The following is a 17987-nucleotide window of genomic DNA, read 5'->3' on the forward strand; positions in this document are numbered from 1 at the left end:
TCTGCTACAAATGAGGAACTTGCCAGTCAATAGCCAATAAATGGTGGAGCCAGGACTCTACTCAGGTCAACCTGACCATGAAAAAGCAAAACTCAATGCCTCTTGGTGAATACAGAGGCCTGCCTTCATTCATCACGTATTACCAAGCTGCTTCTGTGTATCCAGCCTCCTGCCCTCGTATAGGTTACGGTCCAACAGGGAGAAAAAGACAAACAGTAGCTGTGATAAAGCCAGAGTCTCCAGAGAAACAGATTCAACAGGGAAAAAGACGATTGATTGACTGGACTGATTGGATTGACTTTAAGGAACTGGCTTGCAATTGTGGGGGCTGACAAGTCTGCAATTTCTAGGGCAGGCCAGCAGGCAGGAAGTTCAGGTAAGAGCTGATGTTGCAACCTTACCTGTAAGTCGGCAGGGCAGGCCAGCAGCCTGAGAGCTCAGGGAGGGTTCTCCAGGATGGAGTCCAGAGACAAAACTCCGACTTTGCTCTTAAGGCCTTCAACTGATTTGACGGGTCCCACCCACATTCCAGAGGGTGATCTGCTTTACTTAAAGGTCAACAGACGTGAGTGTTAAAAACATCTACAAAGGCTTTCACAGTGATACCTAGATGACAGTTGCACCAAATGCCAGGGCACCACAAGCCAAGCCAGGCTGATAAATTACTATCATAGGGGCTGTATGGAGTCTCAAGGAAATACAGAGCAGGGAGGGAGAAAGCCTCAGGATTTGGAAAATGCTGGAAGGCCCAAGGAATAATCAGGCATCAGAAGCTCAAAACGTTCTCAAATTGTGCCAATTTATTTAGCACACACCAAATGAGTCCTCATCTAAATGTGGTGGGGGCTTCCTGGTTAAAGGAATTGCAATGAATCATTCTGAGAACCAAATAACTGCTTGGCTTTTGCCAAGTTGCTTTCTGCTTTTGGGTACAACACTGTAGCCTCATATCACATTTTACAAAGTGAGACAAAGTTGGGTACACTAAACAATGTCAGAACTAGTGGCAGAGCACGTGGGAAGCTATGAGCAAAAAAATAAAAACGTGTGTGCAGTTATCACCCTTGAATCTTTCAACCTCATTCTCATTTTAAGACAACTGCAAAACCTATACCAGAACTCCAGGTCCTACAGGCTGGGGAGAAGGGACCACTGGGGCCACGGGGGGAGGTATCTACAAAAAAGACCTACGTAAAGAGCTAGACAGGACTGACTGGTTACTCAGTCACTGCAAGGTCATGTGTTTGGTGAGATTGCAGATGACTAACTTTCTAACAAGCAGATCTGAGTAGGAATGGCTCACGCTCTCCTGCCCACTTAGTAGGCAAGAAGGCATCTTCTCTACAGACCACAGTGATCTCCAAGCCCCAGAAGGCCCGCAGGTGGCAAGGGACAGGCAGGGGAAACACAAGAGTCAGCCAGATAAGTGCTTCTCATCAGCCAGAGGGACACAGGGCCTAATTCAGTGTCTCCAGGGGCCAGCGCTGCCTCTCCAGACCCCAGGGAGGCAGGAGCCAGGTTTCTCTCTACCCTGCACCGATGACAAGGAGGAAAGCCCTCACTGGTCAGGGATCCCTGGCAGTTTCATCCCCTGACATGTCACAGCAGGTCTCCAAAAAATCCTTGTTGAATTAAGAAATGTCCCTATGCCCTAATATATCTCAGCATCACATTCTCTTTAAATGGACTGCTTTCCAGTTGGACAAAGTGATGGTGTGCACGGCCTTCCACCTGTCCTGGGGGTCACACAACCTGATGTAAACAGTGGGAAGGAGGAGGTCGAGGGAAAGCCAACTAAATGGTAGTACAGGAGCAGAATCTGCAAATCTGAAGATGTTCTTCTAGGACAGAAAGGAATCATGCTCCTCATGTAACCTCATGTCACTTTCTCACCTGTGAAGTGGGTGTATATTCTTGACGGGTGTGGAGATGGCTGCCTGGAACACACTCCAGCTTCCTTCCGCTTCCAAACAGTGTGGAGGGCCTGGCGGCCCAAACCCTCGTCAGCAACGAGGCGCCTGATCAACATGTGTGCTGGGCCCGTGACATCAGCTGTGTGTCTGGCCCTGCTGCTGAAGGCCTCCCTGGCACGGTGGCAGATGATTTTCCCAGAAGATTAATTTATTACCTCTTCCTGAAAGCTATTTGTTTGGAAGAAGAACGCACAAGGGGCTCCCGGTGAGCGAGTGTTGCTAAGGGAAAGGGGCCCCAGAAAGCAAAGCCTCGCCTCACCCTCACTGTAGGACTCCGGGGACACCCGGCCCTCTCTGACCCCTGGCTGGCTGTCTCACCTAAGGTCCCTCCTCTGAGCACAGAGAGGTCTGCTGGGCCCCTGGCGGGCACCCACTGTGGCATTCTGCCCCTATGTGCCCCAGCCCAGCATCCTGCCAGCCCGCACTTTCCCCGAGGTGAGGGCTGCTGACTTTGAGGCTGCACTTGCCCCAAGCAACGGCTCTATTGACCAACCACGACAGCTTCCACCTTGTAGGTCCTGCGCCTGTGACTCTAAGTTCCCTGAGGGCAAAGACAGCTTGTCCTATTTCTGCTGTATCCCCCAGGCCCCACAAAACACCTGGCACACCGAAGATGCCTGATGTACATCTGGTACACGGAGGTGAGACGCCCAAGGACAAGCTTCGGGAGTCCTCTGAAACTGTATGCAAAACCCTTCCTGTGGGGCCTCTTGTGCGTGCGTGCTGGCTTGCGTGCGTGCGTGAGTGCGTGCGATAGTACTGAAGACTGAACACAGAGCTTTCCCACTAAGCTACATGCCCAGCTCTTTTTATTTACTTTTTATGTTTTACTTGGAGAGAGGTTCTTGCTAAGTCGCTAAATTGCCCAGACAGGCTTAAACTTGCAATCCTTCTGCCTCAGCTTCCCAGACTGCTGAGATTACAGGCGTGTGTCATCACACTCGGCTACCATTTTTCTTAAGAAGGCAGCCATAGAGGACCTGAGGTGGTGAGTGCTCAGGCAGGAATTCTAGGGGAATGCTTAGCAATCCCTCCGTATTCTGACCGTCAAGGTGTGCTTCAGACAGCCCCATTTCTGGCTTCTTCCCTTTGTATAAAGCTCTGCTCTCCATTCTCCCCTTATTTACTCGGACTGTCCGATGTTTCAGGAGTGCCCTCAAGGCCATGCCCCAGGGATCCTCCAGAAAGCATCCAGTGAGACCCTGTACTCCTGTCCCCTTCCTCTGGCACCTAGTCAGGTGCCCCTCATGTGATGCCGCTAACTCCCTGCGTGTTTTCCTTCCAGCACTGCACAGCACAGCATAAACTTCCTGCAGGCAGGGACCAGAGTCTTCTTCATTCAAGCGCCCCGAATACTAGGCAGGCAGTAAATAAGCGTGCTGACAGGCGTTTGGAGTGGTCTAATAAATAACAAGCTGCCTGGCCCATTTCCCCAGTTCCCTCCTGGACCTTTTCCACCTGCACAGGTAATATTTTGATAGCTGTATTCCTAATATAAACACAATGTCAGCCTCTGATGTTTCCACCCTTAACACTGCGTTTCTCAACGTGCTTTTGCGTGGGGCTGCAGGCCTGTGTTCTGTCCTGCTATCCTCCTAGTGGGGTTACTACAACAGGCCCACCACACGCAGTGCGTGCTTCTTTTCTGTCCTAACAGAACAGGTTTTTTGTGGGTTTTTTTCCCATAGGCAGCTTCTCTTTCCCAGGTGTTAAAGCAGATTTTCCTTCTCATTTTCCAGCACATCAAAGGTCTATTTTCACATGAAAGCACTCAACTGAACACGCAGGCAAACAGACTGCCCTCTCCCCAGAGCGGCAGCCATGGCAGGATCCTCCTTGCCCAGTAGGTCACTGTTTGGATCCGGGAATCACCTGAAAAACACCCATCAGAAGCCCGTGCTCCTGTGATCCCACCCCGACCTTCTCAGCCCCGATCATCCCTGCAGCCTGCTCCCTGTCCCCTCCTGTCTGTACTAATCTCTCACACACACAGCCAGAAGCCAGTCACCACCCTGCTGCCCACATGAGCCCGGAACTGTCCCCAGTGCCTCCTCAAAGCCACTCCTTGGGCCAGGACCTGCTGCCACCACCCCAGGGGACCCTGGCTGAACTCTCATTTATGTCTGTTTACATTCAGAGGAACAGCATGCCTCCATCAAACTAGAATGAGACTAGCTTGCTGTCACCCAGGGGTTTTTAATAAAATAAAGGGTCAACAGAAGTGGGGCATCAGTGAGGTTCTAAACACATAATGCAGAGAACCCAAAAAAGAAGCTGCCAAGCTAGCAGTGCCAAATTTCTCACAATAATGAAAAAAATCATCCCATTCTGTTCCAAGGCAAGACAGCAGCACTGAGGAGGACATGTCCTACCAAAGCAGTCATTTTTCAGTCACTGAATGTGCGTTTTAGGGTCTGGACTCCTTTCCCTAAAAAATAAGCATGATTTCAACATCATTTGTGATTTGAGCAATGCAAAGTAAAACCACAACAAGATTCCACAAGATGGGCAAAATGTAAGTCTCACAATACCAATTACTGGTGAGGAAATGGAGCAATGAAAACAACTATATAATACTCAAGGTGCAGGCACTGCGAGAAAGACATCTTCAGAATGCAATTTCCAGGTGACTTGAAGTGGCACATGCCTGTGACTCAGCAATTCCACCCCTGGAGACATATCCTGATACACATCTCCTTTATAGAGACTGGGAGTTATGTACAAGGACAGTCACAGCCGCTCCATTGTGGTGAGCCAAAAATATAAAACCTTCAACTGAAATGCCCATTAAAAGGTGAAAAGGCAACCAATGGCCTGTCCTGTCCTGTCCACACGGTGAACGTGACACGGCCCTGAAAACAAGCGCCCCAGAGCAAAAGTAACATGCATGGACACCAGACACCATGCTGAGAAACAGTATTCTCATTGAAGAGTGAAATGAGGGCAGATCTCAATGGGGGGAGGTTGTCATAACAGGTGGGGATTCAACTGATTGTTGCTTGTATGAAGCGTGATTAAAAAATATAGTAAGGTGAGGGTTGTTTTCTTGGTTTACGTTTTTGTTTTTAATTACAGTAGCAGACAAGTTGCCACTGATTTTCCTCAAAAACCTCCTCTCTTCAAACACACTTATCGAATGGTTCTTGCACCTTTTGTAGCAATTCTGAAAGTCTTCTTTCATAAATATGCTGTTGTGGCTGCATCAATGTCCTCTGTCAATTCAACATTTACCTTTCATGGTCATTTTGACTTTAGGGAAGAGCCAGAAGTCACACTGTGCCACATTCAGTGAAAAAGGTAGGTAAGGGCACAATGTAATGTTACTTGACAGAAATTGCCATAAAAATTTTGAACTAATTCAGGACGCTGAAGCAGCCACAAAAAGATACTCATAAAAGTGGACTTCCAATACTGCTTCAGAAAATGACAAGGGCCAGGCGTGGTGGCACATGCCAGTAATCAAAGTACTCAGGAGGCTGAGGCAGGAGGAGTGCTGTGAGTTTGAGGCCAGCCGGGGCTACACAGTGCGTTCAAGGCCAGTCTGAACTACATAAAGAGACCCTGTCTCAAAACAAAAAACCAAACAAACAAAGTGGCAAGAACAATGGGATATATGTGTTCAAAATGAGGGGGAGTATTTTGAGGATTGATGACAAGGTATCTTTTACTATAATTTTTATTTTTTAATTTAAATATACACTGTATTTTTTATTACACATTATACCTTACACAAAATATTGTACATAGGTAGTACTTAATATGTGTGGAAAAAACACTGAAGTTACACTCTACTCTCCTCAGGACCATTATTCTTCCTCTGGGACCTCTTATCCTCTCTCAAGAAATTCACTTGTGAAGGGCTCTCAATACTTACCACCACCTTTCTCCCTTGAGTCAAAATCAATCTTCTATCAAGAAGGTCCAAAACCAAAAGGGAAATGAATCTATTCACATCACAAAGCAAGAATGACTGTAGAAAAGTCTCTGTCTCCACACCCACCTTGCTCACTGGGGTTGGGACAACACTGACAATGCTTCTGGCACATTTTTCCTACTGAGGAAGCTTCTCATACCTGAGGACCCCACATTGCCATGCCTCTCCCAGAGAAGAAATGGGGGCTTCCAGTGGCTTCCTAGGATCAAACAAGTTAGAGATAGACTCTGTCACCCATGCCAGGAGCACATCTGCTCCAAAGAAGTGCTCAGTGGGATCCCAGCCTCTTCCTCTTTCTCTATTTTTCTTGTTCGTTCTGTTTTCTTGCTGTAGATAAGCAGTTCTGCTCCACCTGCTCTCCTGCCAGGACTGCTGCCTCACCATGGGCACCAAGCCATGAGGCCAGGGCATGAGGGACTGAAACCTCCAAAACTGTGAACCCAAATAAACCTTTTCTCCTGGTAAGTTGATTATCTGATATTTTGTTACAGTGATGGAAAGCTGACTATCATGGGTTTCTTTTCAAGCAACCCTCTAAAGCGCTGCACCTAATACATTCCCAGTCCTGTCTACTCAATACAAAATGACTCTGTACTAATATTTTCCCTTTCACTCCAGAAAGTCCTAAAAGCTACTGGTGGCCAAGTGTTGTCCAGCCCCTGCTCAAAGTGTTCCCCTGGTCCCTATTCAGCTCCCTTCCCTCTGCCTATGTGGTTTAACTTATCCATACTGCCCTAGAGACACCCCCAGACCTCAGTCATCTTGAGCTCCCAAGAGTCAGCCCGTACACTGTCATTCCTGCTTCCATTCATGTCAAGCAATTTGGGATTCTGCTTCCACCTTTCTCTCTCCCAATTCACTCTGTCACCAAGTGTCCGAATGCTATCCCGGAAGTTCTAATGCTGCACCTATTCAAGGAAGCTGCTGGCAGGTATTCGGCAGATAAAGATGCATCCTTCCCTCCCAGCAAACAAAGCTACACCACAAACAGCCCCTTGGATCTTCCTGCATTTCCTCCCCTTACCCAAGCACACATGAATTGGATGTGTTCTGAACCAAGCCATCTGACCTCATATAGTAATACAAATAGTAATGATGATTCTCCACGCTCCATGCCTGCTCCAAGTTTACAATGCACCCAGTGGTGCACTGCTCAACACAGGGATGCACAGAAAGAGAAACAGTGCCTGCAGACAGAGCTATACAAAGGTATTTTGCTAACTGAAAAGAGCATACTGCAAAATATACATTTAACAGGATCTCATATCTGTAAATCATAATATATACACACAAATATTTGCCATAAATTCTCCAATGTTTAATGTCTTAGTTATAAATGTGCATTGTTTATGAAGTAGGGATTTTTTTTTAATAAAAGAAAGAAACTCTGACTCTCAGGAAGCTTCCAACCTGCCTGCTAAAGCAAAGTTTCACACGTGGAAAAAGAGTGAACAAGATAATACTAAAAAGTCAAGTTAGCTGGTCCTTCCAGGAGAATCAGAGTATGTCACAAGCTGGTACCTGTCCATCACTTGTACTGGATGCCAGTGGCATCAGGAGGAGAGATCAGCCAGGCGTGGTGGTTCATGCCTGAAATCCCAGGACTCAGGAGGCTGAAGCAGGAGGATCGATGCAAGTTTGAGGCCAGCATGGGCCACACAATGTGTTCAAGACCAGCCTAAACTACATGGCGAGACACTGTCTCAAAAGAGACAGAGACAGGGAGAGATCATCTGGCTACCACCAGTTTTCAGGAGGGTGTGAAGGCTGGGGGAGACACGCCAGGGACCCATGGGCCTCCCTTTCCTGCTAACAGGACAATGTGGCCTCTTACAGGTGGGTCATTTTGAATGCACATAAACCAAACAAGTTCAACCCAGCCAAAACAAATACCCCAAGCATACATTTGTTTAAATAATGCCATTCTGAGATAATCTGAGGCTAACAGGAGAACATCCAGGATACCACTGAACAAAACTTGCTATTCAATATGCAAGTATTTTATGATTATTTATTCTTCCTTGCCAAGAAAATATCCTGGAACTCAGGGCAAAGACTTAATCCTTCTCCTCACCATTAAAGAAGACAATCTTTGACAGGATCTGCTGCTTCCCAGGGGACAGAGTTTGATCTACAGAGAGATTAAAAACCCAGACAATAACCAAACCTCTTAACCCTCCATAAGCAGCCACAACTCTGGCCTCTGCAAAGCAACGAACTGGTATTTAGACGTAATTTATGTTAATTGCAACTGGGGCGTATAGGAACACTACAAAGCAAGCTGGCTTCAAACAAAAAGACTCAAGAGAGAAGCCTAACAAAAAATTAATTTTGTAATAGACCTATTTCTATTCCAACTTGTTTTTAAATATATGTTCTGAGTCATACACCATTAACCACCTCGATTTATTAATAATCTCAGGGCAACCGACTATATCCGATCACGCAATGATGAAATCTTGCATAAAAAAGAAAATGAAATATCTGCATGCAAACATTAAGCAGGTAGTCAGCTGTGATGACCAGAGCAGATTTTGATTTTTTAACCAGAACACACTCTAGAGCAAACAAGAGGAACTGGTAACTAACTTTGTAAAGCAGATTTTTCTCCACTGAGCATGAGATTATTTTAGAAATGACTAGTTCAAAGAAAGTTCCGTTAAATCCCTTCCTCCTCTCCCCCCCCCCACATAGGTTTGCAATGGGAGGAGAACCCCGCCCCCCCAAGTCTTCTCAAAGACCCTTCTCCTAGACAAGGAAATGATGGTGTTGTTTTGGCATTTTAAAGCAAGAACAAATACTTTGGCTATAAAATCCACTTTGTAGATTGAATCAGCAAGACAGCTGTTTACACAGAAACCTTTTCCTCTCTCCTTCCAAGCCCCTCAGCGATTCCTATCAGTAATAAAACACCGGCTAGAACAAAGAAAGATGGAGGTTAAAGACCAGAAGAGGCAGCAACAGCACACCTACCGCCTCTGCCTGCCTCTCAGAGTGACCCCTCGCAACCTACACCACTCGTTAAAGAAAGAGGAAAACAATAATCTCCCAAAAGCCCAGCAACTTTGTCGGAGCGCCCGAAAGTGAGCTATTTGTTCAAATGCTCAGTGGCTGTGACGCGAGTCATCTCTGATAGGCCCTAGGCTTTGCATTTACTCTTTCTTAACCTGACAGCTCACCAGCACCCTTCTCTCTCCCTTCCTTGCCAAGTGTGAGCCATCTCCTTAAGCAAGCAGGGTGGCAGGGACACCAGATGCTGGCAGAAGTTGCATTCCTTGTCCTGAGTGACAGAGGCTCTGAGAGGGAAGGGGGACAGGGGACAGGAAGACATGTGGCCATCCATCTTGGAAGCAAAACCCCAGAACCAGAGCCCTGTGTCCCCTGGGGGATGAGCATGTCACCCTCCCCGACTCCCAACTCTTTCTGACACACTCTCTAGGGCCCAAGTCGAATCCATGACCCCACCACCACCACTGTCCTACACACCTTCTGCACCTCCTCTTACCTGTTGCTTTCAGCTCAGCCCTGTTGATCACCACCCCTTCCACACAGACTGCACTTTCAAAGGCAAATGAGGTCTTGTTCCCATCTCAGTAAACCCAGCACCATGCCCTGCACCCAGCCCAGAACAGGGGATCAACAAATGTTTGTTCAATGAATGAGCACAACTCAACTACCCCCAGAAACCACATTACTAAATGCTAATTACCACTGGCTGCATGAATAATGAATGAAGAAAGGAACTAACAAATGCCTCCTTGTTAGCCGAGTTGCCAAGTCCTCTGGGAGCACAAAGAAGGGATCAACTGACTTGTGGCCGTGGCAGGACGGTTCAAAGACCAGATGACTCGTCTTGAAGGGTGTGTGTGAGGCATGGAGGGAGGGCAGAGCCACACAGGTCCGGCAGCTGGCTGTGGCCTGGGGTGTCACCCATCAGCTTCTGGACAACTGGCCTCACTTTGTCACCTTCCCCACAAGCAACCAGCCCTGGAGCTGATCTGTGTGTGGCACACTCAGAATGGTCAGTAGCAGGCAAAGAGGTGCCCGAGGGCAAACTCAACTCCTCTAGCTCTCCCACACCTACCCCCAACAGGGCCACATTGCCGCCAGCTCCTCTGCCACGGCCTGGAGAGGTGCCCACCCCTACACCTGCCAGCACTTCAAATCAACGCCAGACGCTCAACCATGCCCACTTCAGGGCTGCACCGGGCAAACAACCAGGCAAGATTGATGAGGGAGGAGGCACCGGGTGGGTCTCTTCCCACTCGCTGGAATAAAAAGGTCAAAAGAATATTCAATTTGCTGCCTGTCCAAGCTGGATACTCCCCTACCTAGGATTCATCCTATATGTCAAAAATTAACAAGTCCACCTCGAGAAGCTTTCCTTAAGATTATCTGCAGTGTAGCCGCCGACCCTTCGCCCCCAAATCCCACTCCTGTGGGGGGAGAGAGACTAAGGGATACACAAACATGTTTGAAGGAGACCCAGGAACTTTTGCAGATTTCCTGAATCAGCTCAGGAAAAGTAAACATGCATTGTCGATCTATTTTCAACATCAAACATTATTCCTAAAAAGGGGCGGGGGTTGTTACATACCAAGAATGTGCTATATATCCGGGAAAAAAATTCTCATCAGACACTGGAGCCTTTTCTAATTCTGGAAATCATGAAGTTATGGCAAGGTACAGCCAAGTGTGCTGGCTCTCAGGGTCACCAGCCCCATGGGCCTGGAGCTTCTCTGCTCCCATGAGCTGCACACACTTGTGTGTATCTAGGCACAAAGCAGGACATGCAGTGCGCAGTCTCTTCCATCAGTAGGGACCTGAAGGTCTTTCTGTGGCGTCAGGCTCTGGACTTGGCCTGAAAACCACAAGCACTCAATGCTGTGAACCAAGCAGACTCACGTTTTTAACCTTAATGTGCATAAACAATGAGTTCTTCAAATGTTCTCTACAAGAAAATGGTATCTTATTTTTTCTTTCGAAAGATCAGCTCCAGACTGAAAAGTATCTTACTCTGGAGACTCTGTTGCTGGGAAGAATTCTTTCTCTTTGACCTGTCTGGCTCCACATGCCAGGGTTTTCTCTACTGGGTTTTCTAAAGGTGGGGCACAAACATGAGTGGACAGGTCCATTTCTTGGTGGGTTGCTGTACAGTGTACTTCCTCCAGCTCCTGAAGTCTTAAGTCCCAAAAGCAGCCCATGGGAAGGCTGCAGGGACTCTTCCACCCATGTCAGCCCCAAACCACCTCCTCCACTTCTCCTGTTCCTTTGTGGAATAACCCACTTGCTCCCAGGGAACCCTGGAGTCACCTCTCCACATGACAGAGGTCCATGGCTTCAGTATCCCCCGGGAACCTGGTTACAGACATGGCCCCCTGAGCACTCCAGCAACAGGAGATCCCAAGGTGAGGGATTCCACCACCCCCACCTCCATTTCTAACAGGCACCCCAGAGGGGGTTCTTATACCAGTCCTGGCTGGGCACTATCTCTCCAGGTGCCCTGCCCACCCTCCTGGAGTCACCAGGTCTGAGACACACGAGATGTTAACTTTCACCCGCTGCCTTCCACACTCATTGAGTCCCTGCTCCTGTCCAGAGGCCATTCTCCCTCAATCCAAGACCTAAATGGTGCAAAGAATGTTCTTTCTCAAGCATAAATTAAATCCTGCCCTTGCTCACCTGTCTCCATAATTCCATGCTCTCCAGGCAAAACCCCCATATCTCAATCTTGAAATGCAGAACATTTTCTGTTCTGGCCCCAAACCGCCCGTCCACTGTCTTGCTTCCTCCAACCCCTTCCCCCAAACTGATGTCCCCTTGCTCTGTCCTGCTCTGCTCCTCAAAGGCTATCTCAGCCTCCAGTGCCCTGGACTCTCAGTCGTTCCCCGAGATGCACTTTCTCTGTGACTCTGTCCCCTCCTCCTTTCTCTGTCTCTCCCTCAATGACATTTTGCCACTGGTTTCTGGAATCGTCCGCTTACACCCTGGCCTTGTCTGCTAGCTGCCTCGGGGATGGGGACTGTTTTTCTGTTTCCTTTCATCCCTGTCTCCATCTCCAGATGCTCAGACAGTCCACGGTCTGATGGTCTACCAGGAAAGAATGGGTCTACTCCATGAAAGAATCCTTAAGAGTGGGGCCCCAGCGAGACCGGAAGCCTGAGCTCCAGACCCCCGTGGCTCTCGGACCTGGCACTTGGGAGACGCCTGTTCCATGGGCAGCCACTTGACAGCTGGTCACAAGAGGGACAAGGCCAGAGTATACAGACAACTCAATACAATACCATCTCACTGTAGGGAACACAATTCAAGTGTGGGCCCAGCCGACAATGGGTCAGGTGTGTCTTTCCACACATGAGAAACGCAGCGACCACATCCATCTTTCAGCATCCCCTAATAGTACTAAGCAGCATGTTTAGCTGTTATTTCAATAAGCCTTATTAAGACCCAATTTTCTTGGGTCTTCTTTCAGATTCTGCAGCATTAAAAGCCTCACTGCTTAATTACATTAGGAGCACCTGTATATATTATGCACAATAAATCAACTTTAATTTACCACCACACAAGGCTATTCATCTTCCCTGGGTTATTTATTGCTCAGTATTATTGGTGCTGAATTGTAGCCGCTCCGCTGTAAGAAAGAACAGTTGGGGTGAGAAAAGCCAAAGCTGTATTTCAGAATGCTCCAGGATGCTGATCACACATGTACACAGCAAAAAGAAAAAGAAACATATAAGCAACTCTTGGCAATCTGCTCCTTGCCATTTTCCTAAAACACTCCCCAAACATTTTGATGTTTTCTTCTGAATGCATGCACACACATACCAGTTACCCGCTGAAACGCCACAACCTGCAGAACAGCCCCCCTCCCACCTCTTGCCCCAAAAGTGAGAACTGGGTGTGGGACACTGGCTTAGCCAGGCATCAGGGCGCTAGGCAGGCCAGGGGAGACAATTCTCCCCCAGTCCTACTGCTAGGATGCAGTCAGGATCTGACCCAGGGATGGCACTGAGCAATCCAAGTCCAGAAACAGGCAGAGTGGTCTCCCAAGTTACCTGAGGTGGAGAAGGACATCTCTCCTTGTGAGGACACTGGGACCCTCATTCTTAGAGGATGTGGAAAATGCTGTCGTTAAGGAGTCCCCAAGTCATCTGCAGACCCCAGGCCCAATGCCACTTGAGACATTAAACTGATTCCCAGGCCCACCAGGGGGAGACTGATTTCAAAAAGCCCAGGGACAGGGTTCTGTGAGTTTTCTGCAAGGTGAAGTCTAAGAACCCCTGTCATAAAACCTCAGAAGCGGGGCCAGGATTTAGCTCAGTGGTTCTGCCGCCTGCCTCGAAAGGGCAAGGTGCCAAGTTCGATCCCCAGTACCAAAAAAAAAAAAAAAAAAAAACTCAGAAGCAAAGCCAGCCCTTAGAGAATAATACCACCAATGATAACATAACTAAGAGGGACTTCCTCATCCCTGCCAGACTGTAGGCTTGGCCCTCAGCTTCCATCAACTCCTCACAATCACCCAAAGCAGGTACTATTTCTCTTATCCCCATTTTACAGACAGAAAATAGAGGTAGAGAGACATTAAGCCATTGGCCCAGTATCCCAGCTTCATGAGCAGCTGGGCAGTGCAGTCCCTGTATCTGTGCTCTCAAATTATCAGGCCATCCTGCCTCTGCAAGACTACACTCCCCACTCCCACCCTCACCAGCAGGAGAACAAGTCTTTTATTCTGACTAAAAAGAAGACAAAAGCACTGGGACATCATGACCCCATCCTAGCCCATCCTTGTAACCATCTGGTTCCCCCAAGTTCAGTCTCTGAAGCTGTCGCGTGCCAACTCACTGGTACAGTGGCCCTGTCTCTGAGCTTCCCACCCATCGACCCCTTTGCAAGCTCCTTGCTCCCTTGCTTACCAAAAGCTAGGCAACAAGAGTGTGCAGGGTCCCCTGGGCCACGGGTTGTGTTCCTGTGGCCGGGGAGCCGAATCACTGGGAATGAAACTGACATCACTGGGTACTTCACAGCCCTCCTCCTGTAAGCCAGGGAGCCGTGATGGATTTCATCGCACACAACTGACTTTTTTACAAGCACAGCAGCAGCATTCAACTTTCATTGGGTAATTTACCTTTAAGCAGGGCCTAGGAAAATCCCTGGCCACCCAAGCCCAGCAGACAGCTCCTTCAAGGCTCATCTGACAGCCGATGGGTGGGAGGACAAGAGAAAAGAAGACAGCAGAGTCCTGGCAAGCAAAACTTTTTTTTTTTTTTTAAATGAATTCATTTCAAATAAAAGTCTATTCAAGGCATGCAGAAAAGCCAGTTCCTCTGAGTGACGAATCTGTGTGAGCCGAGGATGAGAGGGCAAATCAAACGTGTGAGCTTGTAACCAACCCCTGCAGGCCCAACCGGGACTGCCCAGTGTCCCTGAGTGCAAAGTGCCCCTGCTCCAGGAAGTGCCCAGACTGAAAGGCTCCAAGGCGATGCTGCTCCCTCCTTGCCCTTTCACTTAACCAGAAGAGAGGACTGTCAGAGAGCATCGGCCAGTCACCAGGGCTGGGAGGAGGTCTGGCCAGATAGTTTTTCCCAGCACCTTTCTGCTGCTGAATTCCACGCATACTTCAGTGTCTGGGTTCCGGTTCCTGTGGAACAGGACCTCAGAACACACACACCTATCTCTTTTTTGAACACAAGCCACTTTTAGGATAAGCTGAAGATTCCCAGGGGTGACACCCCCCCCACCCCCACCAGGAGACTCTCCAGCTGTCACACTCAGGGAGAGACTGCTACTGGCCTCTGGTGGGAAGAGGCCAGGGGTGTCGCTAAGCATCCTACGGTATGCACCCCGAAGTATGTCCTACATCCTTCCACCCCACACATACGTGCTCATCTGGCCCCAATGTCAACAACGGCCAGGCTAAGAAACCCTGACCTGGAGCCCTGAAAGTAATCCAACATTCCTCCTGTGGCCTGTGTTCCTACTCTCACCGCCTCCCCTACTAAATCAAGCGAGAATCAGAATCCACACCAACGCGATCCACGGTCTGGACACAGATCCACAACCAGCTGGGAGCTAAGGGTCTGCACTGCTCACTACCAACAGCACTCTGTCCCTGCTGTGCACAGCTCTCAGAGCCTGAGAAAAAGAGTAACCCAGGGGACGCTGGGACCCTGTGCAGCCAGCCTTGAATTCACCAGAGTTTGAGCACATGGGGTTCTGCAGATAAGAGTGCACAACCAACCTTCGGGGGGTTGGCAGCCTCAAACAGCACACTGTGACCTCCTAGTCCCAATCAGCAAATCACAGCCTGGCTCAAGCCCTGGTAACTGTACAATCTCCCACCCTGTCCCAACAACATGCGCCTGGGTGCAGGCAGGCTGGACAGTCAGCGCTGACTAAGCTCCTGCTGGATGCCAGACATTGCATGCAATGCTCTACAGTCCATCTTATCACGTCCCACAGCCAACAGGAAGGCGAGCAGGCGAGCAGGCGAGTAGGCATCTGGGCTCCTCGGGAGCCCCTCCGATAGGGTCTTAGAATGAAGGATTAGCAAAAAACGAAGGAAGGAAAAGAAAAAGAGCTTTGTGAGATGACTTAATTTGCAGAGTACTATAGAGGCCATGCATATGGAGCGAAAGGAGATACTTTTAATAGCCGAGAGAAATGGCATTTAAAAAGTCTCTGCCATGGGTCAGCCTGTGTTGTCCAGGGTCTGGGCTGTTCTTTGTCCTGCAGGACCGTACTTTGTAACAAGCCTAACCCAACACGGACGTTTTACTGAGCAATGCCAGGGCCAACCCACGTCGCCTGCTTCCCTACAAGAACATACCTTTCCCCATTCTGTTTGGTCACTTTAAAAAATCAAGGAGGGGAGCAGGTTTGCTAGGAGGTCATTCTGCCTCAGGAAAGAAACAAACTAAGCTGAGGCCCACAGAGGACTGGAAAATACACTCTCCATCACGCCAGCGACCTTGGGCCCTTCAGTTTTAGGAGGGAAAGGTCATTGGCTTGGCAGCCCCTTCTTCACGGAAGCCGGATACCAATGACGTGGTCACCTCAGAGGAGCACAATTAGCAACAGTGGCAGGCCGAACTTTTATTGGTTACCTCTTAAACACTCCAGCAATCTGTCCAATTCCTACCAGAAGGGCAGAAAACAAAAGGGATCTCAGCAGGAGGGGGAAGCCAGGCCTCGATTATGAGCAATTAGTGAATCTATTATTCTCCCAGACACTGATTTAGACCAGCAGTTCTTATTAGAGACCCTCAACAAAAACGCAAGGACACACAGCTTCCAGGAGAGACTAAAGCTTACAAGAAGAAAAAAAAAAAAAAAAATCACCACAAACCACCTTTGGAGTTTGCACTACCCAAAAACCCTTTAAAAACGTGTCCTCGGTCTGAATATTTTTTAAAAATCTCTTTGTAAGTTGTTTCCTTGGTGCCAAAAAACAAGTGAAACTACAGCTCCCACATGTAATCATTCTCTAGGATCCCAGAAACAGAAGAAGGAATGGGGGAGGGGAGGGGGAACAGGAGGGAAGAGTGCCAGCCCCTCTAATCTGAACAGCATGACCCTTCCCTTGCCCTCATCAGAAAGCCAGGGATACAAAACAAACCAGGTTAGATGGAAAGTATCGATTCACGTGACAAAGGGTCTCCCTCAGTATTTTTCTTTTTCAATATAACCCTTCGCCTTCCTGCACCCCAACACACCTGCTCAGGAAATCAGAACTGCATGAGAGAAAGGGTTTAGGAGCCTTCTAACGGACGGGTGATGAGAAGAAAAAAACCAAAACATTTCTAAAAGTACAACAATGCTTGTTGGGAAGCCAGGCTCCAGTGACAAGGAAACTCACAGGACTATGTCTTCGGGGAGATGTTCCTGTAACTGCCTTTTAACCTCCAGTTCTAGACCGCAGAACTCAAAACAGCTACTAGGAACACAGGGGCTTCCCACACACAACTGTGGGTGCCAGGTCTTCCATGAACTTTACTCAAAGGCTGCTAATGACACAAACCTTCGCATGCTTTCCTTCAGCCTCCCTGAAAAGAGCACCTCCTCGCCACCACCACCTTTCCCTCCAATACCGAGTCCAGGGAGAAACACAGATCACGTGGTTTGATGGGAAAAAACGTTAACAAACGCAAACCAGCCTCCCAAAGAGCACCTTGTCTGTGGGCACTGCAAACTTCTCCATCTGGTGGGCTGGCTCCATCTTCACCAGGTTGCTCATCTATTTGCTCTAAAGGGTTAAAGAGATGATGGCAAAAGAAAACCGAAAGAAAGGCTCTCTTCCCAGGAGGCGGAAAAACGTGGGTGACCTTGAGCCCCCGCCCCCACCCTTGAGACCCTGACCCCCCCAGAGGGGATGGCACTATCTCACCTTGAAAATCCTGCACCTCTCATCCCCTGAGCACCCTCTTCCCCAGGGTCTGACAACTATGCTGATAAATCCTTATCTGCAAAAGCAAGTCTGAGCAGAGGGACGCAGACATCTTTTTCCAAAGGTGGAAAACAAACTTCTGAAAAACTGAAGCCAATCTATACACAGAAAGCTTCTCCTCCTTCCTCTTAGGAAGCTTCCAGAAAGGGGAGGGGCTGAAGAGAGAAGAGTAAATCTGAAAACCGATCACTGCTAGCCTCAGGAAACTATTATAAGGCAAAAAACACAGTGTTTATCCTAGCAGAGGGACACAGGGTAGAACTTTGACCGGCCTGAATGTGTTTCCCCACTAGCACTGACTGGATTGGGGTCAAGTGGCAGGGGAGAGAGCAACAAGGCCCCCACCACCAGTGGCAAAGAGATGACATCCTTAAGTGCCAATCTTCTCATCTCCATGACAACTCAAACAAAAACCTATACCAGGAAAAACAAATCCCATCACCTTAGAAACTTTTTCTTCTTGTAAATAGCTGTCTCTTACAATATTTCGTGAAATGTTTTTTAAATGAAGTTTTATATGTCAAACCCTACCTCTCCATCTCTTCCTACTTACCCCAGTCACTTAAAATGAATATATTTTCCAGATTTCAAAGTAGGTTATAACTGCACAGCTGTAGGGCACGAATTCATCAAGAGG

General features: G+C 48.3%; 1 protein-coding gene across 22 annotated transcripts in view; it reads right to left on the bottom strand.

Moving 5' to 3' along the window:
* The window catches only part of Msi2 (musashi RNA binding protein 2), a 373908-nt gene that overhangs the window by 328107 nt on the left and 27814 nt on the right, over positions 1-17987 (bottom strand). For 9 of the 22 annotated variants that reach the window (XR_015447701.1, XM_087202202.1, XM_087202204.1 and 6 more), the window contains exon 6: positions 6047-6106. The exons of 12 other annotated variants lie outside the window; for them this stretch is intronic. Coding sequence is in view for 8 of the 10 variants with exons in the window: in XM_087202202.1 (XP_087058328.1) it covers positions 6047-6106 (60 nt within the window). In the remaining 2 variants the exon portion in view is untranslated. Of the gene's footprint in view, positions 1-6046; positions 6107-9412; positions 13958-17987 lie in introns of those variants that run through there. One more of the 22 variants, XM_087202210.1, reaches the window with a different exon arrangement.

Source organism: Heterocephalus glaber, unplaced genomic scaffold, assembly GCF_053883595.1.
Source record: "Heterocephalus glaber isolate CG9 unplaced genomic scaffold, H.glaber_assembly_v1.0 deba00001773, whole genome shotgun sequence".
NCBI classification, from domain to species: Eukaryota; Metazoa; Chordata; class Mammalia; order Rodentia; family Bathyergidae; genus Heterocephalus; species Heterocephalus glaber.